This window comes from Drosophila melanogaster, chromosome 3R (assembly GCF_000001215.4).
Source record: "Drosophila melanogaster chromosome 3R".
Lineage (NCBI taxonomy): Eukaryota > Metazoa > Arthropoda > Insecta > Diptera > Drosophilidae > Drosophila > Drosophila melanogaster.
Window position 1 is genome coordinate 17645279 of NT_033777.3, and position 25895 is coordinate 17671173.

The following is a 25895-nucleotide window of genomic DNA, read 5'->3' on the forward strand; positions in this document are numbered from 1 at the left end:
GAAACTAAAATAAAACAGGAAGCTTTATTGGAGATGCGGGGCATCGATCCCCGTACCTCTCACATGCTAAGCGAGCGCTCTACCATCTGAGCTACATCCCCCCTTAGTGATTCATTCGCGGGGAGGTAAAAATCGCGCACAGCTCTCGTTATTATGGACAAACCTGAATAAACATGCTGATCAGCTTGTTTCAAATGTGGCCACGCTGATAACAAAAGACATTTAAACAAGTTATATGCATTGCAAATTACAATTTCACTATCGTGTGTATTTCAAGCTTTGGGCAACAATTTTCCCTCGTTTGGGCTATTTGGCCGTCCCCAAACTAAGAGGCTCAATGGTCTAGGGGTATGATTCTCGCTTTGGGTGCGAGAGGTCCCGGGTTCAAATCCCGGTTGAGCCCAGTATATAATTTTTGGTATTTAATTCTTAAAATTTTGTTCAAGGAACTTGTTAAATTGAATATAATTTGTATATTTTTGAACAGAGAATAGCTTTTAGAATAGCGTTTATTCTTGACTCTGTTATCTTATTCTTCCCCCAAGTATACGTGGCAATCTTTTAAAACAAGACATGCCTAGTTTGTCCATTCTGGCATTGATAGATCACGTTGTAAGGACGCAGAGACGGACATGGACCAGATGGACTCGGCTAGTGATCCTGATGAAGAATATATAAACTTTTTAGATTCGTTTTCGCTTCGTTCTACCTGTAACATACTTTCCAATGAATCTAGTAAACCGTTTTACTCGTATATTAGCCGGTATAATAAACCGATGCTATTATCAAGTCTTGCCTGAAACAGTTTATTCAACCAGTTTTCGTTATTGACGTTTCAAAGCATCACGCCGCCCCAGTTGCATAATTATACGAAGCCAGTTTCATAAGAAATAGACAGCGAAATCAAATTGATTTCGTATCAGCTAAGTCACTGGATTGAAAACGAAGTGCTTTTTACGTGATATGCTTATAAACGAAAAGCTATGATCATGGTCATGAATAGTAAAGCAGCTAATCTATTTATATAGCACATGCATTTAGTTACCAGCCTTACTTTGTTGCAGAACCTATAATCAAATGCCGTTATATGGGGATGTAGCTCAGATGGTAGAGCGCTCGCTTAGCATGTGAGAGGTACGGGGATCGATGCCCCGCATCTCCAAGGATGTTTCCTTTTTTCTCGTATTGTATTAAATATTTTATTATTTTTAAACAAAGTTTTCACAAGATACCAAATATGCGCTGAATAATTGAAATCAATTATTTCATAATTAAATAATAATCAATAATAATATTTCGTAGTTTATAAATGACTATACTTGTCCTTTTATCATTAACTTTAATATTAAACACACTGTTCTACGTTCAATGCCCAAATAAAAAAGATAGTTCACTATCGAGACTTGGAGATGCGGGGCATCGATCCCCGTACCTCTCACATGCTAAGCGAGCGCTCTACCATCTGAGCTACATCCCCGAGTGATCGCGATTTGCCAAACACACTTGTGATTCTTCGACACTAAAACTAAATCACTACCTGAAACGATTTGGGATGGACTACTAGAGATGCGTTGCCCGCAATAAGAGCCACCCAATTAATTTTTACCGGCTGCGTTCTGTTTTTCTTGTTTCGCTTTATTATTTATTCACTTTGATTATAATTCAAAAATGTCAATATTTACAGTTTGATGTTGGTTTTATTCTGCCATTCAGATAACGAAAGTACAGACTCCGCACAAATTGTTCTCGCCAGTCCTTCTTTTTATTGTTTTCCGGGATTCATTCTTTCTTGCGACTCGTCCTTTTGCTTCTGCATTCAGTCACCTGCCAGCTGATGCATATAATTATGGAAATGTAAAAGAGGGCCCAAAAAGAACCCTCGAACGAGCACAAATAAAACAAAATGAAAAATCGACGCGTAAAGTAAACACAAGATGCTCAGCAAATGAAAATTTTTACGAATATAAGCGTCAACACATTAGCATAAATTCGAGACAATACAAGCGAACAAACGAAATCGTCGTGCACATTGATTATTTAATAGACTTCTTAAAACCTTAAAATTTTTAAATTTTGATTGTTCAGTTATAAAAATATGGAAAATTTTTTATATTTGCTGAACTAAGTAAATATTTTAATTATTTTGATTATAAAAGTCGTATATGGATTACATTAATGGTAGAATGATAAATTAATTCTCAAATATATATATTTACTTAATCGTTTTTAAGACCGTTCACCTAAAACGTAATAATTGTAGGGTATCATTGTGCATACCCAGCAGTCACAGTCACATCTGCCAGTTTGAACTGCCGCCAGATTTTGAAACGAGGTGGCAGCGCCGAAACCCTATGCCTTTTACGTTTCGCAATCGATAACAAGTCAGCTGTTCGTGTCGCTCTTTCGTAAATTGTATAAACGTTCTGGATTTAATTTGATTTATTTCGGAATTAATTTGTTTGCTGTGAAATATTTTGGGCAAAAACAAAACCAGAATGCAGTAATGTTCTCAGGGAACTTTGTCGATTTGAAAACGTACGATTTAATGCACCTCAACAGTACAAACGCGGTCCACTGGCCAATTGTGATTCGCACATGCCTTAAATTTTGTAAACATATTCCTAATGGAATAGAATTGTCATTATATTGCTAACCACTCCGAGTTATGAGTGCACCACAGCAGCAACGGGGAGAATCAGGAGGAGGAGCTCCGCCAGACACCGGCAGGGACTCGGCTAGTCAGCCGGCAAAAAGTTCCACCGCCAGTGGATCAGGACACTCGGCCACCTGTTCTCATAGTCCGAGTTCCAAAAACCGGTGAGTAAGTCCTCCGAATGACCGTCAACTCTAATACAATTTTGTTTGCATTGATGACAGAATATTTCAAGTTTAGTGGATTAGGGTGCGAATGAAGACATCATGCTTATGCGTGACCGACATTCTATAAAGGTTATAAAATCTTTTTCATGTAAAAAATATAGACTTGCATTGCAAGTGCTGATTCATTAAAAGTTCAAATATTCTACCGCATTATTATTATTATTATTATTATTATTATATTATAATAAGTTGCATTGCTGACATTTGAATGTTTAAAAAAATGTAGAATTCTAAAACGCTCTTACTACGACTTGTAAATGTGGGTATAAAACCTCACAGAAAACTGCCAACCTCCGCTGAATCCCTATATTTTGCATGATTTTCTGTTATGATAATGAAGGCAGGGCCACTCACGTGCTTACTAATTTTATGACGCCCCCCAACTTCTTTCAAGTTGCATAAATATAATGTGTTGAGTACGGGGATTTTTTCAGCCGCCCTAACGCCCCGTTAAATAGCTAACGTAAACGATTTTGTTCATCTTGTTTTGCATATTCAAGTGGCTGTATTCAGCAGCTTTGAAGTTGCCATCAAGGAATGTGTGACAGATCCTTAAAGTAGTGAATGCATTGTAAAATTGCGAAGATATTGGTAATTTGTTATTGTGATTAGATTTGATACAAATTGGGGTAGGTTATTAAATCAAAGAGGTTCTCAAAAAAGAACCTAATTTAGCAGATTTAGATTTAAATAAACTGATATTTGTATATTTTTATAATATCGAACCATTCGACATTATCCTAAGAAATATCATCAAAAATATTAGGTTTATTGGCATTTAGCACCCATCTCGCACCCTGACACTTTTGGCAACATCTGCTGGCAAACGGGAAAAAAAGCGCCCGTAATAAATATAAAATGGCAAAAACGTGTCGATTTCCTTTAACAACTTGAAAATGATTTGTTTCACAGTCTGCGGAGCATATTAACTTCGATTTCCAATTCACAGCAGACTTTGCCACACATCAAAACATGCCATATGGAGAAGGAACAGTACACCGGAACATCCTTACCACCACCACCCAACTATTTGGGCAATTTTTTGCCAGTTAGGCAAACGCAAAATTCCATTTTGGCCGCAAAAGTTGCCAAACAAGGAAATTTTGAGGAGAAAGGGACTCGGTTTGTTTGTCTGTTTGCTGGGCCAACCAGCTTGTCTCAATGACGTTGGTCCTTAGCCATAACCTGCGGCTCTGTCAGCTCCATCTTGTTAACCAAACAGGCCGAACTCCATCGCCCAAGACAAAGGACCCACAGCGGAGCAGCAAATGCCGAAAAAAGTCTAATTGATGGCCCTGTTCGAAAGCTGCATCTTGACCATTTCCGTTCGTCTGCGGATATGCATGTCTACTCAATTTTCCGGCAAATGAGTCGCCCTCATCTCGTCCGTAAGAACAACAAAAATTGATTGGAATTTGCAACAAGCGGATACAAATTCTTTCTCCACCTCGTTTTTCTCATTTTTCTGCCACTGTTTTTTACATTCCTGATGATTTTTTTTTTTTTTTGCATATTGTTCCCCTTCGACACATCAACACTTGTCTTTTGTGGTTTTTGTTATTTTCCTCTTGGTGTTCTCCAACTTTCCTCAAAAGCAGTCAACACATTGAACCACTCGTAAATGTCGAAACTGAGGTGCATATTTCACTAATATGAACAGGGCTATAAATGGGCAACAAACGGCGAAATCATCATAGTTCGGTTGAAATAGTAAATATTTAAAATAAAATAGCTGCTATTCATTTAGTGTGTTTTAAACTCGAATTATAACATGCTCTGTACTGATCATTTTTTGGCGTTACCCTAATAGGTATGCTATATTAAAGTCTTTTGCAAATTGCTCTTTCCCAATATACCAAAAAAAAAAAATGCTGACCAAAGGAATTCGTGTAATTAATAAGCTTCGGCGACACATGTTTCGAACTTTGGCGATAACAAAATTTTCTAGCTTAAAACAAATGGAAAAAACTGGAAATGCTGGCGAGGTGAAAATTAATTATAAACAAATCTTTTCATGTCGCCAAAGGAATTTCCGACACTTTGCCGCATTTTTTGGCTGCCCAACCGAAATTTCACAGCAATTTTTACGGGATTTTCCTTTTCTCCTCAATTTTGCTTCCTCGACCATTTTCTCTTCGGGGCAATTGTTTAGGGTCACTCAAAAGCACATTTCACTTATTATTAGCTCATTTATTACACACAAAAAAGGCGCCTGACCCTGGCAGCACCTGCAAAAACTTTGTGAAAAATGCTGCCCAATACAAAAAGGCGGAAAAAAAGAAATGTATAAAGGCGAAAATACCTCCAGAAGTTGCCCACTTCCTCCTCTCGTTAGGCACCTTAAAATTAACACATAAATTTTCAAGTGGGTGGCCAATTGCCTGCGGCAGGCTATCCACGAGATACTTTTAGTCCTGCCAGTTTTTTTTTACAAAAGGGGCTCATGCACAAAAATACTTATAGTAAACTTATTTTTTCAGTTATAGTAATTCCATTTTTAAAAATCGAAAAATCGAAATCGACTTTCCGCGTAAAAAACCCCCTTTGTGTCTACGCCCCTGACTGCGAACTGCCTGTCATTGTAATTTCCGTGTGAGTGCGTTCAATGTTCAGGACCCATCATCCATTCCACCAAATAGCCGCGGCGAACTGGGCAATTGACGTTGAAACTACGTGACGTAGAAAGGTAAATTGTATCTGCGGGATTTCCAATGACAGTGACTTTCCTTTTCTCGTTTCTTTATTGTGTGCAAATTGGCCACCTGACATCGCCCCCAACGCAATGCTTTTAATTATAGACCACTAAATTAAAATCCGTGCGGAAAATGGACAGGGGGTGTATTTATAATGTCTGCCTTCATTATCAACTCAAATGCAGGCCGTAAGCATAAAAATCAACATTACCACTCCTCGAAAAACTGATAACAAAAGAAATCCCAAGACAGTGAAGGGAAATGTAAAGAAAGGACCACGGCAATGCGGAAATAAATAAACGTCGCAACTTTCTTAAAATCCCGAGAAGGGCACATTTTGAATAAAAAAAAAAATTAACAGCATCCCCAACTTGTAACCTCTATTCCTCGTTTAGTTATGCATTTCGTTTGCTTCTTTCTGCATTCTTTTGATTTTAATTTTTTATTTATGTTTTCTCCCACATCCACAGGCGACAGAACAACTCAATGAAATATAATTCGCGACCCTGGCAGCGAGGCCGTTCGGACAGGCAAGTTTTTCCTTTTATTTTTCTTCACTTTTCCTTTGTTTTGTATTTTTTATCCCTTTGTCCCATTTGTTTGTGTCTCCCCGTATTTGTTTGCCTTGCGTGAGCTCCTTGGCTTAACGCACGCTTGCACCTTTCCCGCCTAACCAGAACCCAAAAGTCGGGCTGGAAAACTCATCCTGCCGAAGGGACGATCCCTCGGTGGCAGCCACATTATTAACACTTGACTAAATATGCATTTCTTGGGTGGACGCCGTTGACGTCGCCAGAAGCGTTAACAAGGTTTGCATCTGGGAAAGGGAAGGATTGGCTATGCCAGCAGGCGTCCTAGGAATTCTCTTGAATATTTTTAAGAACTGTGAACTTGTTTTACGAAAATATCTAATCAACTCTCTTTAACTACAACCTAATAAGCTTACAATGATAGAAGACCATTTCTCTAGGTTATCTTCTAAGGACTATATACTCCACATAGGATTAATACTTTTGCAATCATAGAGATATCGATCCTAACCTAAAATGCCTGTTATGTTCTACGATTTAAGGCTATTTAATAATATAATGATATATAAAGATATATATAAATATTAGTAAAATCAACGTGCATATTAAATAATTGTACCAGGTGATTTCTTTGTATATTAAAAACCTTTGCACTTTCAACCAATAAGTAACATGCATAATGCTTTAAAAGTTGACATAAATATATAGGAAGATACAAAAAAACTTTACATAAAAGTTAAATAATTTTCGTTTGTAAGCCTTATCAAAATCGCGATTTTTTATTTGCGAACGCATTCCCAACGTGTAACGGTAAATCGTTACCCACCACCCGCCCAACCGACGCGAGGGGCGACTGCCGCTTGACGCACGGCTCGTAGTACCCGGTTACGGCAAAGGTCCGGACCCTGGCCTCCATTTTAATGCAGTTTTTCCACGCACGCGATCAACAAGTTCGGACACCCATATCTTATAGATTTCCCGGATAATTTTGTTGGAATCGAAGCGTTTAGAGCGGATCACAAGCCCCGGATCAAGCGGATCGTGCCAATGTTTAGCTCTTGCAGCGAGACTTATGAAAACTTTAAGTGCGAGCGATATCAATTGGTTGTCTTTCTTTGAGCCCTAATTGTTCGGATTCCGAGTCTTACAGTGAATGTTATTTAATTGTAGTTGATCTTAAGAACTAAATTGCCTATTTAGATGCATTGTCCCTGGTTTGTGATGGTTTAAGTAAAGTTTACTAAATGCTAAAAGATATGGCTAATACATTGACTATCGGCATACTTAGTGGCCCTACATTTGGTTACATATCAATTGATTGCTGTAATTAGCGGATGATGACATTATTTTTTTATGTTTTGATATTTGGCCCTATTAGGGCATGGTTTCGTTGACTTGTACCGCTTCAAGAGATCATTTTTGTATCCTTGCGTTTGAGATCGTACGACCTGTGTTTTCATCGGCGAACTCATGGTGTTTTACTTACAGTACGTTCGACCCAAGCGAACTGACTGATGGAGCGGTGAAATGGTTGTGTTGGCTTTGATATTGAAGCTTAGAACTCAGAATCCTGATAGGATGATGTTTCTGAAAACAAGTTTTTTTTTTAGATAAACGTGGCTATGGTCTATGTGGCTATGGCATCAATCAACCGTTTAGAAGAAATGTTGCATATATTTTGTTTATTACTAATGCTATTTATTTTACTAATATGTCCTTTTGCACAACACCTTTAAGATGGCTATACTAGCCTTTCGGAAAATTCACTTTTTACTTGAACTTAAAAGTGATTGTTTTTCCATGTTTTGATTGGTTACTTTAATCAGTTCTTATAAACGATCCTAGGTCGAATTTCACCTCTGTATTCACCACACTCACTTCAAATTCACCTTTTTCACAACTTACCTTGATAAGCGCGGGGCTCGGACTCACGTCACAAATTTTTGCCTCAGCCAATTGCCGTCGCTTAGAAACTCAAGGAATTTCGACTTGCTGAGATAGAAATACTCTTTAACTAGAAATTTGCCGTAGTATTTTTTTTCCGTTTCCGTTTTTTGGCGGCTATGCAGGCTTCTTGGGAGATGGAGTTAAACTCGAAGTCGGGACTCTGGTTGTTGAGACTCAACTGAACCCATGCACATGGCCTATCTGACTTTTATAGCGAGGCCATCAAATGGCATGCGCCGAAATTTCATTCATGCTACATAGAGTGGTATGTAAAGGACTCCAGATCCCCATTCCTCAGTCAGTGTCTTGCTTATTGTATTGTTGTATATGCAGTTTACCAAACAAAAATGCCAACACATACACGCAGACCTCTTCCTGACGCCGAGAAGTATGCAATAGCCAACCAGAGAGGCATCTTGGATTGCAACGCTACAACGGTACATTGCAGAAGCGAGAGAGAAACCAAATGGCGGAGAGAGAGAGAGAGATGGAGAGCATCTATTAATTGCACGTGCTGCAGTTGCTGTTATTATTGCTGTTGTTGGGTTTTATGTTGTTTTGCTTGTATTTTATTTTATATCCCCCATCACTGCTCACTCACTCTCTCATTTCCTCTCTCGCTCTCTCGGTTCCGTATCGTGAGAGACGATGTGGCGAAACTGATGCGACGAGGATTTCTCTGCTCCTTCTTGGCCTGTTTACCGTTAGTCGCACTCGGTCTTTCCAGCTCGCTCGTTCGTCCTTCGCTCTGCCATCGCTGCAAGAGAATGGAGGGAGGGGGCAGATGGAAAATAATGGTTGGGGGTGGGTTAATTCCCCCCACCCACTTCCACTGCTGCATCCTATTTAGTTACATTTTGTTATTGTTGCTGTACTTTGCATTGTTTTGTGCTGTGTTTTGTTTTGCTGCAGCTCTCGGGCCGTGACTTCGTGTTATGTACCGTTATGATCGTCGGCTCGTCGCTCGTTCGCTGCATGCGATTCTGTAAGTGTGTGCGTGTGCCCGAATGCTGTTGTCCTGTTTTATAGTTGGTTATGTACTTGCTGTTGTTGTTGCCGCTGCAGCTATATTGCCAGTTCTGTGTGTTGTGCTCTCTAAACTTCGCCCGCCCTCAATTGAAAAAGGAAAACAACGAAATCGTATCCGAAGCTACTAACGGCACTTCCCCCAAAACGAACTGCCCAGTATTGTGTTGTGTAGTGTTGTGTATTGTGCTGTTGCTGTCCTAACGGTACATTTTTAAACCGTTAAAGCCCCCATTAATTTTTGTAAAGTGAAACTATAAATGCTATTAATTGCAATTAAATTAAATATTTGTGAAATGTTCACAAAACTTATTAACAAGGTAGAGCTAAACCAATTTGCTTTACGATAGAAAACGGGTAACAAATGGAATTTTATTCCATTACAGAAACACCAAAAATATGTGGTTTTGTTGCGGGACTTCAAATATTCAAGAAAAGCATTTTATAAATATGTACCTGATTTCGATCAGTATACCAAATTTTCGAAGAGTAGTTTTGCAGCTTGTTTTAATAAAATGTTCATTAGAAAAGTTTTATCGTTCTTTGAGTTCAGTTTCAATTTGGTGCAATAGTAGTTGTCGCCACAATTGATAAAACAAAATTAAAAGTTTTCGTTTTCATAAATAATTTTCTGGAAAGCTCTTATTTTAATATATTTGAGTTGACTTCAAATAACAATTGCCTAACTCAAATGTGTATCAAAATAAATCCCCAGTCTTCATCAATTCATGAATTTAGTGTATTAAACAACTAGTGAGCATAGCCTGAAATGAAATCGTCAAAACAAATATTTAATAACCGCGGGAAAGTCAAACGGAGAAAAACGTCAACATTCGCAGGCGACCAACACACCAACTTCCGTTTCCGGTCTGTCAACCGCACCATGTTGACAACAACAAAATTCATAGCCTAACACGCAGGCTGATTTATATTTCACTCACACAACCGCTCACCCACACATTCAGAATTCGCCGCACACGCCGGCAAACAGAGAGAGAGCAATTCATAAACAATTAAGTGACACTTTGAGTTTGAGTGGCGTGTGAATGTATCGCAACAGGAGGCCATTTAACGCCAATGCAATTAATGTGATTGAGTAAACTTTGCCGGACTTCTAAATGTGTTTGTGGGTGTTTGCAAACCGAGTTAATTACACGAGTAAAATCAGAGCAAAGATCAGAGATCTAATATTAAAAAGATGGAATAATTTACTTCTTATATTTATTTTAAATTTTTCCGACTTCTTTAAGTCCTTTCCTTGAAATATTACACTAATGATTATGCAAAGGCAATTCACAATAATTTTCCGTCATTCCCCCCAAAATTCCTATTTTGTTGCGGCCTATATAAGATAATACGAATTCTATAACAAATTTATTCAAATCAAATGGCAGATAATTGAATTTATTTCGTATTCTGTCATCCCCTACAGTTCGACCCTAATTAACCAAAAGCTTTACCACCGCTCAGAAATAATCATAAAAATATTCTGTGAAAATCCGATTAGCCGAGACGCTTGCCGGCGCATCTGGCACTTGAAAAGTTTGGAAGTTGTGCGTTTTTCTTATTCTTAATTAAATCCAAAGTGCTGGCATAAACTTTTATTATTGTTGCCCATCATCTTTGGCTCCAGCTTACCTCCTGAGCCTTATCGAGCATTTGTCAATGTGGCAGAAGTGAAAAATTTTTCATTATCGAGCGCGATAGGAAGCGACAGTAAGACCAAGTGCCCTCATTCTCATTTTCTTTCCCTGCTTGCCGACAAACTGCTGGAGTGTCAAATCATAAATATGCATCTAACGTTTATCTAACGTCTTTATAGCTCAATCCCCCTGGCATTGTCTCTGCTTTTTTGCCAAGGAGCTGAAGAAAATTCTCTGGGTCCTTTAGCTAGAAGTAGACTTAAAAGTAATTTTACGTCTGACTAAACATTAATGTGCTCAATATTTTATTGTTTGTTTGTTATTTCGTACTTTTGCTGTTTCATGGAGTCCTTATCCTTGCAAAAAGTCCAAGGCACAGAGTTGATTATGCGGGAAGCTTCAAAAACTTTTCGGCATGCTGCACTTTTTAAATGGTTTTTTATTTTGGTTAAGGGTAACTGAACATTAAATATCAGGGTTCAAGAAAAAGCTTACCTAAGGAGGCTATAAAGTTTAAGGAGTTTACCTACTAGATCTTCTAGGATTGATGTTATTAATTATTACTGCAGATGATGAACCAATATATACAAAACTTGCTTAGTTAGGCATGCACCATTTTATTTATAAATGTAAATAATACTTATTTTTATGGAAAATCTCACAAGCTATGCTTTTAGTTTCACCATTCATATGGATTGTCTTGTAACTCTTCAAAGTGTGATATTAGTTTGATAATTCTAAACCAAAGCGAAATAAATATAACTGCTTCTGTCCGCCAAACGTCTACCATTTTGAACGAATGAATGCTAACAATGCGTTTTAAAATTGCTATCGTATAAGCAAACATTGGTCACAGTTATTTTGTTCCACTTTAAGGAAAAAATGTTTTTGCTTATTTGCTTCATTAGGCATTACAATGCAACTATTGTTAACAAATATTCGTAGTGAAGCCAATGCATTCGTTTTGAAACCTTTTGTCTTCGCATAACTTCCGACCAACTCAAACAAAAATCCAAGCCAAAAATAGCCACCAAACGAGCTGAAGTTGACCACAACTTGCCTTTCTCTTGGCCAAATGTTAATTTGGCTTGGCTTGCACTTTAGTAAAACACCTTTTTCGGACACTTTCGGCCGCCCACAATGCATGGGGGATGTAGCTCAGATGGTAGAGCGCTCGCTTAGCATGTGAGAGGTACGGGGATCGATACCCCGCATCTCCAATTGGATTATTTCCCTTTTTTGCCAAGTAAAACACGCAGACGTCGGCAGTTTTGTCTTTTGCATTCCGGGACTTATGTATGTATGTGTTGGGGGGTAAGAAGTTGCCACTAATGAATATTCAAAGGTTGCTTTGTAGCTGCCAAGCGAGCATTATCCGTGGAGTCTCATATCTGCATCCCTTAGAACCCGCCCCCATGTCGGCAATCAAGACGCGTAATTTGATTTGCGCCCTCATCACATTATTACACTCAGAAAAGAAGGTAGTTAGACTTTACTTCTTAAATTGCATATAAATTACAATATATAAAGTGTTTATTGCTCATAGAGTATAACGGGTATAAGAGGTATGTAAGAGGTGGAAGAAAGCAAAGAGTACATGTTCTGCATCGGAGTCACTACCCATGTCCGTCTGTCTGTCCGTCCGACATACGAACAGACGGGTAGTGTTCCTGGTCAAGAATGTAAACCTTAAATTTCGGAAACGCTTCAGTCTACCTGTTACTAAATCTTTAACTTATCAAATAAACCTTTCTATTCGATGAGCAATGGGTATAAATATGTATGTACTTATTTATAATTGTTTACTTTAAAGTTAATATATGATTGTATTTTTATAAAGTATCATTTTAATTCTCTAAGTGTAATGTATCTGAGGGAAATGGCTGAGAGAACACATTGTCGCACATAAATCAGCACAATATGCCAATGTTTGTTTACTTCCCTGCATCGCAGAGAACTTTGCCAGCAATTAACCAGACGGCCGCAGTAGTCAGAACAGTCAGCACAGTCGGAATCTGGATGTGAAACTGAATCTGTACAGGAGTTGGAGTTGTCAATGGGCCAAAACACGGTCCCAGGACTCCGCGGGCAACTTGCTGGGAACTCCTATAAAGTCTCAGTCAGACGGGTTTGGTGTTGTAAATGATACATGATGTGCTATTTATGAGAAAAAGCTTTTGTTTTAATTTTTTCCCTACCTTGGCTTTGTTTTTCACAATTTTGTCTAGGACAAAGTTTTCAACATAAGCTAGTTAAGCCATTGCTGTTTGCGTGTCGTTCGTAAAATTTATGTATTTATTTTCAGGATTTTAATTGTTTTATGTGTTTGACTGCCAAGAGTTTGTATTTGGTTTTTTAAATATACAAAAAAGAAAACGTAGTTTGGAGATGCGGGGCATCGATCCCCGTACCTCTCACATGCTAAGCGAGCGCTCTACCATCTGAGCTACATCCCCGTGTTGTGGATTCCTGAAAAGAGGTTCAATATTCACTGCTTTGCCCACTAAAGCTGGACAATTACCTGCAGCTTAAATCAATTGGCATGCATGTCGACAATTGACCTGGTTACAGTTTCATAGGCCAAGTATGAACTGGTTTGCAGCTTAACGATTTTTGGGTGTGGCGTTTGAAAGACATGGCCACGCTTCAATTCAAGACAGTGGCGTAGTTCCAAAAGGTGGTTTATGTACGGGAGTTGATATTGTTTTATCAGCAAAATAACCAAAATTGTTGTCAATCGATTCTTAGTTACTACTATACTATATTATATTGTATATCTCAGCACCAAAACGTAAAATTGTCCTTATACTATTGGGGACCGGAAAAAATCAGACTTTTCGTGCTTCATGCTGGCGTTTGACAAAAAAATTAATATGCATAACGCATAGCGGAAAGAAAAAATAAACTTGGGAAAATGTATGCAGTGATGAGTGAAAAAGGATGCCACTTGATTTGTTTGGTCTTCAACTCAGCTCAACTCAACCCCAGCAGCATCAACAATAACACGTCTCCTTATCGGAACCGGAAACGGTTCCCAAGAAAGAGGTCCTAAAAGAGTCCTCAAAGTCACGGTGGCGTGTGTGACAAGTCCTTTCTAATGAGCAGGAAGAATGCACGTAGACTGAAGGGAACCTACTGCTCAAATCAAGCCAAAAAGTCGCCCTCAACTAATAAACTTCGTCCAGGTCCAAAGTCAATTAAAAAAAGGAACAAAAATTGTACGTGACACCCGGAGATAGACAGTTAAAAAAAGGCAGGGAAAGAAGTGGAAATGGAACGAGAGTCCTTTAACTGAAATGCTCGAACTAAAAAGTCGCAGACTGTCTTGAAATTAAAATTACACGACGCTTGAATAACTTTCGTACTTGCGTACTTTCCCACCCCACTTTCGTTCCGCTGGCAGGTAAATGCTGACAAAAGTTTTTGAGGTAGCATTTCTTTTACGATTCGCCAGAGAGTGGAACCAGCTAAAAAGATGCGCCACTTGCTACGTTTTTGTCATTAATTTTGTATATCATTGAGTTTTACGAGGCTCATAAATATGAAAACGTTTAACTCTTGCTGGCTGAAAACAAAATTCGGCTCGGGGGAATCCACGAAAACTCCCCTCGTCGCGTTTTATATGAGACAAACTAATTGTCTTCTACTTGTAATGTGTTTTTAAGCGCAGCCACGCTTCCCACATGTTTTCACAATGTTTCCCCGATAAACAAGGGGAAGTCGGGATTTTGGGGGCAGGAGCTGTAACAATTAGTGGGGTAAGTTGAAGGGTTCGCCTCCATTTCTCGTGCGCAACAGCTTGAGGTAATTTTCAACTTTTACTCTTTGTTTTGGCGTTGACAAGAAGCGTGTTGTTTGTTTGGTTTTAATTAAAGCCCAAAACATATCAAGTTAAAATGTTCCTTCGAAGAAAGGACACAATTTAGAGAGATGTATTTGTGGGAATTGAGTTTTACTTATGAAAATTCATTGCAAATCCAACACACTTTAGTTATTTATCAATCGAATTAATGATGTTGTCTAATTTGTTATTAAAATAAATGTGAGTGAGTGATTTGAGAAAATTAATGTATACAATGCTTTTAATATTTAAACGCAAAAGTAGCTGAAGCCAACTCATGCAAGCCAAATAAATTTTCATTCAGATTCTGTTTAGCTTCACAGGACTTAAACTTCCTTACTTTTTAATTAGTTCATGTTACAAGTGACATTAACAAAAAAAAGGCAACGCCAAGGATTTGTGGTCGTATAATTTAGCATTTCTTAACGAGATTTTTCGGCAAGGAAAAAAAAACGAAAAGAACAACGGAATTCGCACCTTTGCATACACAAATAGCGAGAGCAAAGTTTTGGCGGATGAAAGAGTGCTAGGGTATGTGAATGGGGTCAGGGGTGCTGTGGTTATAAATTTTAAATCTGTTAAATTAATGCAGCAGCTTTCTTTCATTTCTCCGTTCGTTTTCTTACGTGCCAGAAAGTTACGAATAAACTCAGGGCACGTCGCTTGATTACATTAATTATTCCTTTATTGTTTGCAAAAGTTTTCACCTTACTCGGCATCTTTGTAGTTATGTTTTCGTAATTTGTCTAAATGTAATTAATTAGAAAAGATTTCACTTACAATGCATGTTCTTTCTTTTTTTTTACAGTGGTCACTTTAACAATAGAGTGGTAAGTTAAGAAGAACATTGAATACTTGGTTTTTATAATCAACAAAAATGTTGTAGCATTCTAATCATAATCAAAGGCAAACGCCTTACCCGAAATCAAACTACGAAAATCGGGGCCGTTCTGACACCCGGAGTTCAAACCAGGAACGACAGGAGAGAGATTATACCAAGAGAACTGATTTTCGTGAAAGAAACACTAGATTCTCCGATGAGAGACACTCTGGCAGATATAGTGATTATCACCGTAGAAACCATTACCACAGATTTAAGTCATGGGGAAGTGAGGGCCGATCCTATCGTAGGGACAAAGGTGCCAGAGATTTATCCAAGTCACGTTATGATAATGATGCAAGTGGTTCAAGTCTAATCAGAGGTGCATCTGAGATCAGGCGAAAAAACGGACACAACTGTGATCCGAATAGCGATGCTTCCAAAACTGAGAATTCTGAGGATATCCAAAGTTGTATAAATCACTATCAAACCGAAGAAAATAAAATTGATACAGAGCAATCTAAGGATCAAGGAGCTAACAGAACCAGCCCCACCGAGCAATTATCAGATATCTCAAAACAATCTAATCCAATTGCATTAGAAGGCGATCAGAACAAAAAGACGAATGAGTTGAAGGAGAGCTCTTGCTCTAGCAAGCCAAGCAGGGAAATAAATGAAACTTCTAAGGCTTCACAGTTTCCCGATCAAAGATCGAAGGAACAGTCGTCGGGGGAAGAACTAAACGTATCCGAGTCCAGTGATAATCACTCTGGTGCACAGGCTAGTCAATCAATTCCACGTATCCAAGTGCGCCCCCTTACCAAACTTCTAAGGCAGGAGCTCTTTGCAGTCACCCAGGAGAATCGTCTGATCAAAAGTCCCCCTCCATCCGCATCCCCAGCCAGTCCCAGTCGTCTGGTCTTTACGCCCAACCTTAGAAATCGTCGCCGAACAGTGAGCAACTGCATCTACAATGCTGGAAGTTTTGATCAGACCGCCGAGAGCGAGGCCGTTTTCAATGATCGCATCGCTAGCATGGACAAGGAGAGTCTAAAGTACATCATCAACAATGGCGACACCATCTTTGAACCGCACTTGCAACTCCAGGCCAGGCGGCGTATACGTGACGAAATTCGCCGACAGCTAAAGACAATTGAATTGGAGAAGCCCAAGGATTGTCTGGTAACGGATTTAGTCGAGGACGAAATCGTAGATTCCATCAAATTGCCCGCATTTCTACTTGAGGAGATCGGAAAGTGTTTTGGCATAGACATATCAGAGGGTCAGACGACCAAAGATTCTGCAGCAGAAAGAGAAGATACAACAAGGGTTAACGCGGAAAGCCCAGTTCAAGATACCGAAGAAGAAACGAAGAGAGCTTGTAACGGCGTCGAAAGTTTAAAAGATATAAAAACTGAGGCGACTGCTGATGATAGCAATCAGTGCACTAAATTTAGAAATCTTGAAAACGAAATTGATATTAATGATAACCACCATCAATCAGAAGACGACGAGCTTAGCAAACCGCTCAGTGTATTGCCTAAAGATAGTGAAGATTGTTCTGTAAAATCGAATGGGGTTAGTAAAAAGGTCTTGCAAGAAAACAATAAGAAGAAAACTTTTAATCGAGACACTAAAGTAAACGGAAATAAGGCAATGAATCCGCCACAAGAAACCGTGATAGAAACTCTGGAACACTCTGATTCCATTAACAGGTCCATAACTAATCCGAAAACAGCCGATGAGCTCAAAAGTTTCGCGGGAATTGAATGGGAAGTGAATTCGAAGAGTAAGCACTCCAACCCAAGTCAATCCGCATTCATTAAAACCAACAAAAGTAATAATATAGAAACTGCTTTAATAGATTCCCTTTCTGGGATAAGTAAGCCCTGTAAAATGGAAATTAAAAGGGAATCAAGCAGCTCACCCATATCAGTAAGTTCTTTACCTTCAAACGATGTTATTGATCTGCTGAGCTCATCTGACGAAGAGCTGGAAGAGCATGCCGTGGTGGATATGGACATTGATGAACATGAAGGTGATATTGAAAATCAAAAGATATTTAAGACCTTGGAAGCTTTGAAGCAATCAGATGATGTTGTTGATAGTGATGACTCCACCAGCTCCCAAAGCAGCAGTAAATCCACAAAAAGGCGACGCAGGCTGAAGCTACAGAACGATGCAGAAAATGTGGTTGACAGTTTTGAAAAATTGATCCTTCCCCATCTTCGAGAGGCTCTCAGCGATCGCTATCGTCGCCAGCATTCTAGTAGCCTGCAGAGTCGATTGCACTTTATCTCCTGCGTAGTGACAAGCTCCGAGCACAATGCACAAACCTTTAGTAAAATTGAGGTAGCCAAGATGCAAATGAATCTCAAAGCAGCCGACAATCGCCAAGCTATCGAATTTCTTCTAAAAGAGATTGTCAACGTGGTGAGTCTGCAGAAACAGCGTCGTCGGGAGCAGGACGAAGAGCAAAAGCTTGCAAATTTATTAAGCCCCAAAAAAACCGCATTCACATCTGATGAAACCTGTAAGGCGTCAACACTATGTCCAAACCAGCACGGTTTTATTCCACCAACGGCTCAGGATAGTTCGCCAGTTACATCACCGTGTCAGAAACCTCCATCTTCTCCGCCATCTCAGCAGAGTCCTTCTTCCGCAACTGCTCAGCAGAGTTCTCCAATGGCTCTTCAGAAAACTCAATCTTGTCCAGCCCGCCAATCTTCAACATCCATCCAGGAGAATCCTATGGACTCATCTGGACAGTGGCGGGGTTCAGCTAGTCATAAAACTCAATCTTCTCCTGCCCGTCAAACTACACCAGTCGGAGATGTTTTTGAAAACCCATCTCCTAACCAAGGAAACCCTCCCTCTTCGGCGAAACTGGAATCCTTCAACGTTGGGTTTCCATTTCTATCCATGGATCCTACACTATATAATTATTCCCGTTTAGCTAGTGGATCAAAAATAAACGAACCTTTGGGAAAATCGGACGACATGATGGAGCAGCACTTGGTTGAAATTGAGCGTGAATTGATAAAACATGAAAATCGTTACAGCTTTCTGGACGATATAATAATAAAGTTTCAAAAAGAGAAATCTGAAGTCGGTATGGTTATTCTAGAACTAAAGAGTCGGAAGTTTCTAATTATTAACTCCATGGCTAGTAGAAATCAAGCTACTTCTGCTCAAGTGGCTGACTCCAAAAGCAAACCACATGAAGCAGAAACTGCTCAGGAATCAACACACGAGGATAGTTTCAGCAAAGGAGGGATAGCCAGACGAACTAGAAGTAGATTAAGAAGAACTGTGTTGGTCCTGGCACCCAAGCGTCAAGTAAGGGTACAAAAACGAGTTTCCAAAAAACCAAAATCTTTCAAATTAGTGGAGAAATCCCATGAAGAGATTGCTGAACAAGAGACGAATAAAATGGATTCTAAAGCGACCAATCAACTAAATATCAATGAAGAGCTCTTGAAAGTGTCAGCTGGTGACCAAGTATCCGATTATTCACCCACCGCCAAACTTGCACAATCGCGCCTGAGCAAGCCCAGTATTGCTGTTAATCCAACCCATCAACCACTGGCTATAATACCACCACTACCACCGCCACCACCACCTCCCGAACCAATCTGCCACATGTCCTATGAAGCATCCAGCTCTTTTCTTAAGGAACCACTACACGAACCGGGTCACCAATTGTCAGAGCTCAACTCCGAAGACAAGACAAGACAAGGTTTTGTGACGAAGGGGAAATTGCAAAATGTTGGCAGCCCCATTACCCAAATAAAGATCTACAGGGATAACGTGATAGCCGCAGCCGAGGATGGAGATATCTACGTGTTTCACCTAGTCACTCACAAGCTGGAGCAAAAGATCACCAAGCACAGTGAGGCTATTACGAATATGTTCCTCAGCGAAAAGGATTCTATTCTTTACACCACATCAGCGGATGGCTTTTTTAAGAAGTCCTCGCTCTTGGTAAATTACTTAGATTTTCTAAAGGAGCCTTACAATACCTTATGCCTATTAAACACTTACAGAATCTGGAGCGGGTCTTTGAAACGGTGTACCTTAAAGAGCCATTGCAGTCAATGGACGTCGCTTGGGGATTGGCCTTCATTGGCAGCCGATGGGGTCAAATATCTACCTTCAACGTGGTGGTGAGTTGAAAAGTTCTCTAGAAAGTAAAATGAAATATTATTAAGAAGTGAGGTCAGGATTTTTTTATAAGATGGTATACATCAGACTAACTGATTGGACCTCCCAATGTGGAAGTCAATCAATGACATCTCAATAAATTTTCGACACTCAATTTGACTCATTAAATATTTATCTGTCAAACAAACACTTGAACAATTTTAATTAAAATATTGAGCTCCGTCTCGCGAGTCCTGCCAAAAGGACAGCCACCACACACACAGGATGAGTCCACACCTTGCCCGCGCGGCAACAATAACACCAGGAGTTAACGAATTGGCAATGAGGAAAGCCAAAAACGAAAGTCTAGACAATGGAACTCAAATCGAATTTATTTTTCATTTTTTATACTCGCGTGAATTTAACAAATTGGATAGTATGGAGAAAGACTGCCGAGAAAGGGAGTTTGGCCGGAGTTGATACTTGATTATAATATTTTACATTGGGGGAAGAGGAAAGCTATGTCTTAATTTTGGCAGAAATTCGATTTATGGCTGCGACGTGCTGATAACTCATGGTTCGAATGTATTCTGCGTTTACTGGCTCTGTGCACAACTGTACTTGATTAGGGAAGGACACGAAAAAAGTCATCGGAGCTGTTGTTAGGTGGTTAATTACTATTTAAATATTTTTAAAATTATAAAAATGCACGTAACAAGCAATAAGTATGGAAGTGAGGGAATTATAGTTGAAGCAGAGGCAACTGTACTACACTTTATCTAAATACAAACGGGCTCCAATTATATAATCCTTTGTAGTGTGGGAGGCAGTTTTACTATACTTCATACATAGTGGAGTGGGCGCAAGGCTTTCATTGTGGAGGGGGGATGACAAATACATTTTTTTACCAAGCAAGAGACAACTGTACCTGCAATTGTATTGTAGATGAAGGCAACTGTACTACCGACTGTAGTATGAGTGGTGGTGCCCTGTCCTCAAGTCGTTGGTGGGTGCAGTCTAAAGCTTTGGTTATTTGGTAAATATGCAAAGACGCCACGCCCCATGTGGCAGGAAGCACATAGGGGGCGTTGCTGGTACTGCAGTTTTTACCAGCCTTGCTGCTATTGCTCGATATTTAGCTTTGCCTGGTATTTTGTGTTTTATTGTGTCGTGTTTGCTGCACGTTGTTTGGCCGAGGACTACGGCTCCTGGGAGTATATAGCCTCCTTGCAGCGACTGGGTATATAGGTATGTATGTGCAACTAGGGCTAGGGGTTAGTTGCAACAAACAACAGCAAACTGCAGCACTAGCAAGCTGTCTTGCTCCCACACTCATTGTGAAGAAAGATGTTGCTTCTTGCTCGCTCGCTCTCTCTCGCTCTCCTCCACTCTCCAGTGCTCTCTATTGTTGTTTATTTAAGTTTTTATGTGTGCCTGTTTAGTTAACGGTATATTTTGCCGGCACTCATCCTCGCCCGCTCTCTCTCTCTCTCACTGGTTTTTTTCTGCGCATGTCTTCTGCGCTGCATTTCACTGTTAGTTGCATATAGTTACTGCCATTCGTTAGTTTTTTGGCAGCAGCAAATAAAATGTTTATATGCTATTTACTCAAAACAATTTTAAATAAAATACAAGCCGACGAAGTTCTCTCTCCCCATCCAGGACTCGGGCGAATAACGGTACCTCGCTCGCTCAAGTTCTCTCTCTCTGTCTGCTGCAAGTGTGAGAGAGCCTTCCAAGGCGCTGCAACTGGAATTGTCTTCGTGCCTGTTGCTTGCCTCCTTTCCTTGCTCTCTCTTTCTCTTTCGTCCTCGTAGCTCCTGTTTTTGTTGTTGTTGTGACGTGGGCTTTTCTTGCTGGTTGGCTCCTGTTTTGTTGTGTTGTGTTTCTGGAAACTGACGCCCTGTCTATAGCTTGTTGTTGCCAGTGTGTTGGTGTGCTCGTACCGCTCTCCCATTGGCCGATTTGGCCAACTCGGGTTGGTTGTTTGTACCGTTATGTGTGCCCCCCACTGACTGTAACTCTTTTTCGTGTTTATGTGAGCTTTCCTATTGTTGTTAGCCGTGGCAAATGGCACACATAGCCATTCGTGTAGGTGTGGCAAGTGGAACAGCTCCTGCAGGCTGCAACCACTAAATAAACTCCCCCTGCACTGCAGTGTATCTGATTTCCCCTTAGAAGCAATTTATTTGTATTTCCTTGCCTTGCACTCTGTGCCTGGCCGCCATCTTGCCGAATGGGTGAAGACATAACGGTTGATATAAATGCACTACATCGCTCCATCTCTTTTTCCCAACCGTAGTTTTTCTTAGTGAGGAAGTCTATAACATTTAACCTCTCCTGTTTTCGTTTTTTATACACACATTATATTGAGTTATTGCACGAAGAAGTTTTTTCACAAGACAAGAGATAACGGTTTCGCCTCAAGCTCTTCTTAGATTTAGCATAGATTTAAATTTCACAATTTTCTTGTGCCTCTATCATATTGCTAAATAACATGGTACTAGGCATTCAAACTGTGTTTGTGTTTTCAACAAAATCTCTATTAAATTTAAAGAATATATATGTTCCATATTAGCAAGAAGAGAACAGCTTTATAGCTTTGCATGCTCTTATCGGCTCATTGGGTCCATTGTGATTCCCACGGACTTATAACCAGAGTCACACAGGGCATGTGCTTTCCCTGAGGGGAATCCAATTTTTGCCGTTATCGTCAAATGCAAGTCTTATATAAATAGGTGCACTTTGCTTTGATCATATTAGTCATTCAAGATGAGGTTTCTAACAGTTGCTGTGATGTTAGCTCTTGTTATTTGTGCTGCCTGCAAAAATCACGAGGAATGGAAAGGTCAACGACCATGGGATTATGATCGAAGGCCGCCTTCGAATCCCTATGCCTAGGGCATTTAATGCATCTGGAAAAACACAAAGTGCTGATCATCATAAAACCTAAAAACCAAACAAAAAGGTTTTAAAAATGAAGTAATGTGAAACTAATAAATACGCAATTAACCCATTTGCTATAAAAACATTTTGTTGTTTCTTGAGTTAAGGTTTGTCCCACAATATAATTTTCTCCATACAATAAAAGCTATAGATAAGTAGCCTATCTAATCATAAATGTTCGCATACGCATTTAAGCTTATATATAAATGCTTTAAAAATACATCCCACCAACGCAATGTCTATTTATACGATCAAAATGTATTTACTGCGCAATGGTTTCTTTTGACCAATTCGTATTGCTAACGAGACCACACTCTTTAATGTGATGACAATGCACTTCTTGCATTTCAATGAGTAGTCAACTACGGTAGGTGCACAATTAAAGTTGGTAAATGTTACCAAACTTTGTAAGGGCCACTATAAGAGTGACATTCATGACGGGGATGTAGCTCAGATGGTAGAGCGCTCGCTTAGCATGTGAGAGGTACGGGGATCGATGCCCCGCATCTCCAAAGGATTTTTTCCATATATTTTACTTTTTTATAACCCTTAACAAATTTTATATGAATATTGATGCCATACTAAAAAAAAAACAAGCATAAGTTCCTATTTAATATAATACAATTTATAATAATTAGACTAGATCATAATATGTAATTATGTATGTAATATGTAAATATGTATGTAATATTAAAAAACGGATCCAGAAAATTAACCAAAACTCACAATTTGCAGACGAACAAGGTGGTGGAAAAGCCTTTGGTATCAACCGGCCAATCCATCATTGCGATCAAGGCCACCAAGGAAGGTGTGCGGAAAATCCTTGTGCTGGGCTGCAAAGGAAACTTTGTCCAAATGCATGATGCGGGCAACGGATTGCTGCTACGTCACGTATTTATTGCAGAGGGTTTAAATATCTACAGTCTGCTTCTAGATGAAGGACACATTTATTGCGGAACGCAGAAAAACGAGTTATATCAATTGGAGTTTGTTGTAAGTGGTTAGAATATGACTTTCAGTTGGCCGAACATTGAATCCTGCTGTTTTCCGTTTTAGTCTGGAAACTTGGTCACCAAGTTCAGCTGTGGAAATGGCGCTGTTGCTGTTGCGGCCTACGGTGAGCGTTATTTGCTAGTCGGCTGCTACGACGGCTATATTTACGTCCTGAACAAGATTACCGGAACTCAAACTGGTCGTTTCGCTGGCGCTGGTCGCATGGTTTTAGCCCTTTCGGTTGTAGGCGATAAGGTAAGTTATTGTATAATATTTCCAAAGTCGGTATTCAAATGTTTTACTCCAATCTTATAGATCGTCACATCTTCGAAAGATAACTCGCTGGCGATTCTGGAGGTGCCCCCCGCATTGGTAAATGGCTATTAAGACGCGTATCATCATTGATATAAATCTGCTTTAATTTAATCATTTTTACACACAGACTTGTTTGCATAATACAATTTAATGGTCATAGTCCTTGATTGCGGATTTATAATTCGTTCTCTGTATTTACAATTGAATATTACATTTTTTGCATTTTTGCAATTGATCTACTTGAAGAATATTTCTTCGCCATGAACAAAGTATAAACGAATAAAAAGAGAACATCCAGTAAAATTATGATACGTAAAATTATATAGTTATTTGATTTGTCTTTAAGGAATTTGTGGTGCCCTCACTGGTCGCACGTTGGTCTGCATTTGATGCAGTTTCTGGTTGAGCTTGTGTGTATGGTCACGCAGATAGGCGATAAGGTCGGCCTGCTTCTCCAGAAGCTCTTCTGTGTCGCCTCCTGGTTGCATGAGGCCCAGGGAACCGCCGGCGCGGTCCGCACCACGCAAAACATCCGGAGCCAGCTTGGCGCTGTTGAACTTACGCACCTTGTCTGAAATGGGTAACGAATTTTTAGCCATGTCTATGACAACTTTTATACCTGAAATTACTTGGTTCTTAATCAAAAATCTTTCGCTTTGGAACCATAAGAAAGAACGAACTTAATTAGTGGCTGTACTGAATCACTTCAATTTTAAATACCTGGATTATTTAAGCGGCTCTGACTCATTTTTTGCGTATTACAATTGCTTGCAAGTCACTTAATCAGTTTAAAAAAAATACCTAGCCATCCCGACTACTATATTATGTCATTATATAAACTATTTGAATAAAATGTTGCCCATCGTCATTTCAATATATATACACACAGATATATTAAAAAAATGATGATAGCTCGATCTGTCATAAAATAAAATAAAAATAAAAGTCATACCATGACACTAAGTAGATTCCCTCACTATCGCTGACTAGATACTATGTTACTTCATTACCAATATATAAGCTGTGGGAAACGGCCAGCACCAGATTCTCGGCCACGGTGAAGGCGGTCACATAGCTGACCGGCGACAGCCACCCGGCGGCGCAATGTTCCCAAAAGTTCTCCGCATAGAAGTGGTGGATTAGGGCCTGGACAGCAAGCAGCATGGAGTTCCACAGGGATACCAGCTGAAGGGGAATCCCCTTCTGCATGTTAGTCTCGCGGTGAAAGTCGTGATAGCCCTGCATGCGTAGATTGTCGTGTTGCTTCTTTACGAAGTGATCGAAGAGCTGTAAAAACCGTTGACATTGAGGCAGGTCGGGATTGACAGACTGCTGATTGGTATATTTACATATGTGATGACCCAGAAGGTGGCCCGTAGGTAGAGCATTATAAAGTATGCATCGCAGCGCCGATCGGTTGGAAACGAGGCTGCAAGTACGATCCCCACAATGGAGATTGCAGTGGAGATAACCAGATGAAGGCTACGGGTGGACAGAGAATGGATTAAATTATGTGCATTATCGGTCGTTTGAAAGCTCCATGGATGATTCACTGCCGCCGGCTGAGGTCTCTCCCCCGTACACCGCATAAAATCTCACCTAAATGCGGGCACTGTATTTAGCTTGTAGCTTCCATTGTCGTTGGAGAAGAGGACGGGGTCCAGGAGCTGATCCGTGTCGTGGATGTGCGCTGGGGACACGCCCGGTTGGACAGCGGCGCCTCCAGTTGCTGGTTGCTCCATTTGCTCTGCTCTAGAATGCGTAGTTTTCGAACTATTGCTGCTTTGTTTATTTGTCGGCAGGAAAACAACACTTATTTTCCTTGGATGTGGCAGCACTGCCAAAATATTGCTTTTTTCAGGGTGGCAGCTCTGTGATGACCATGAAAAACAAGACAACCCTAAAATGTAAACAATAAACTTACTGTTAGAATTTGAATATCTAATTTATTTATTTAAGCCATTCTTACTTTTAAATCATTTTGATGTATTTTATACATCACTCTCCCTCACTCAAAGAGTGTGCTTTTATATTTGCTTGTTGTCAACACTAAATTATAATTTAGGTAGTTTTCAATATTTCTTAATTTAAAATATTAAACATTTATTTAAATCCTCA

At 39.7% G+C, this 25895-nt stretch overlaps 3 protein-coding genes, 1 long non-coding RNA gene and 7 other non-coding genes across 15 annotated transcripts, besides 1 other annotated feature; 6 read left to right on the top strand and 5 right to left on the bottom strand.

The window, feature by feature from the left end:
• Positions 1–28: 28 nt before the first annotated feature.
• On the bottom strand, positions 29–101 carry tRNA:Ala-AGC-2-6 (transfer RNA:Alanine-AGC 2-6). Its single transcript has one exon. It is a non-coding gene; the product is annotated as a tRNA-Ala (tRNA).
• A 230-nt stretch (positions 102–331) lies between these two features.
• On the top strand, positions 332–403 carry tRNA:Pro-TGG-1-4 (transfer RNA:Proline-TGG 1-4). Its single transcript has one exon. It is a non-coding gene; the product is annotated as a tRNA-Pro (tRNA).
• A 199-nt stretch (positions 404–602) lies between these two features.
• Positions 603–739: a mobile genetic element.
• Positions 740–1089: 350 nt separating this feature from the next.
• On the top strand, positions 1090–1162 carry tRNA:Ala-AGC-2-7 (transfer RNA:Alanine-AGC 2-7). The gene has a single exon. It is a non-coding gene; the product is annotated as a tRNA-Ala (tRNA).
• Positions 1163–1404: 242 nt separating this feature from the next.
• Positions 1405–1477, bottom strand: tRNA:Ala-AGC-2-8 (transfer RNA:Alanine-AGC 2-8). The gene has a single exon. It is a non-coding gene; the product is annotated as a tRNA-Ala (tRNA).
• A 147-nt stretch (positions 1478–1624) lies between these two features.
• Positions 1625–8200, bottom strand: lncRNA:CR45223 (long non-coding RNA:CR45223). 2 transcript variants are annotated; one of them, NR_133413.1, is made up of 2 exons: positions 8009–8200; positions 1625–7690 (listed from the first exon to the last, which is right to left on the bottom strand). It is a non-coding gene; the product is annotated as a long non-coding RNA:CR45223 (long non-coding RNA). The 2 variants fall into 2 exon arrangements; NR_125200.1 differs by having other exon boundaries at positions 6900–7690.
• CG14322 (uncharacterized protein) lies at positions 2401–24707 on the top strand. 4 transcript variants are annotated; one of them, NM_001275747.1, is made up of 8 exons: positions 2401–2817; positions 15369–15390; positions 15447–19364; positions 19427–19546; positions 23205–23462; positions 23526–23717; positions 23778–23834; positions 23905–24048. In NM_001275747.1, exons 1-8 carry the CDS (start codon positions 2666–2668, stop codon positions 23926–23928), a joined length of 4743 nt encoding a protein of 1580 aa, NP_001262676.1. In that variant the 5' UTR covers positions 2401–2665; the 3' UTR covers positions 23929–24048. The 4 variants fall into 4 exon arrangements, with proteins under 4 accessions (NP_001262676.1, NP_001262675.1, NP_001287379.1 ...); NM_001275746.1 differs by adding an exon at positions 6044–6103 and having other exon boundaries at positions 23778–23939; NM_001300450.1 differs by having other exon boundaries at positions 23778–24707.
• On the top strand, positions 11867–11939 carry tRNA:Ala-AGC-1-1 (transfer RNA:Alanine-AGC 1-1). The gene has a single exon. It is a non-coding gene; the product is annotated as a tRNA-Ala (tRNA).
• tRNA:Ala-AGC-2-9 (transfer RNA:Alanine-AGC 2-9) lies at positions 13103–13175 on the bottom strand. Its single transcript has one exon. It is a non-coding gene; the product is annotated as a tRNA-Ala (tRNA).
• On the top strand, positions 22294–22547 carry CG45045 (uncharacterized protein). The gene has a single exon (NM_001382125.1). The coding sequence runs from the start codon at positions 22296–22298 to the stop codon at positions 22422–22424; it is 129 nt and encodes a 42-aa protein (NP_001369022.1). The 5' UTR covers positions 22294–22295; the 3' UTR covers positions 22425–22547.
• tRNA:Ala-AGC-2-10 (transfer RNA:Alanine-AGC 2-10) lies at positions 22909–22981 on the top strand. The gene has a single exon. It is a non-coding gene; the product is annotated as a tRNA-Ala (tRNA).
• On the bottom strand, positions 23866–25617 carry CG7523 (uncharacterized protein). The gene is made up of 4 exons (NM_142386.4): positions 25377–25617; positions 25127–25259; positions 24788–25064; positions 23866–24348 (listed from the first exon to the last, which is right to left on the bottom strand). Exons 1-4 carry the CDS (start codon positions 25517–25519, stop codon positions 24119–24121), a joined length of 783 nt encoding a protein of 260 aa, NP_650643.2. The 5' UTR covers positions 25520–25617; the 3' UTR covers positions 23866–24118.
• Positions 25618–25895: the final 278 nt, after the last annotated feature.

Coding starts and splice junctions, on each gene's coding strand:
- CG14322 (NM_001275746.1), top strand. CDS start 2,666: ATGAGTGCACCACAGCAGCAACGGGGAGAATCAGGAGGAGGAGCTCCG. Junction 6,104..15,368: donor CAGCGAGGCCGTTCGGACAG/GCAAGTTTTTCC, acceptor TTTTTTTTACAG/TGGTCACTTTAACAATAGAG. Junction 23,463..23,525: donor TATATCAATTGGAGTTTGTT/GTAAGTGGTTAG, acceptor TTTCCGTTTTAG/TCTGGAAACTTGGTCACCAA.
- CG45045 (NM_001382125.1), top strand. CDS start 22,296: ATGAGGTTTCTAACAGTTGCTGTGATGTTAGCTCTTGTTATTTGTGCT.
- CG7523 (NM_142386.4), bottom strand. CDS start 25,519: ATGGAGCAACCAGCAACTGGAGGCGCCGCTGTCCAACCGGGCGTGTCC. Junction 25,260..25,376: donor AATACAGTGCCCGCATTTAG/GTGAGATTTTAT, acceptor GTCCACCCGTAG/CCTTCATCTGGTTATCTCCA. Junction 24,349..24,787: donor TTCCCACAGCTTATATATTG/GTAATGAAGTAA, acceptor TACCCATTTCAG/ACAAGGTGCGTAAGTTCAAC.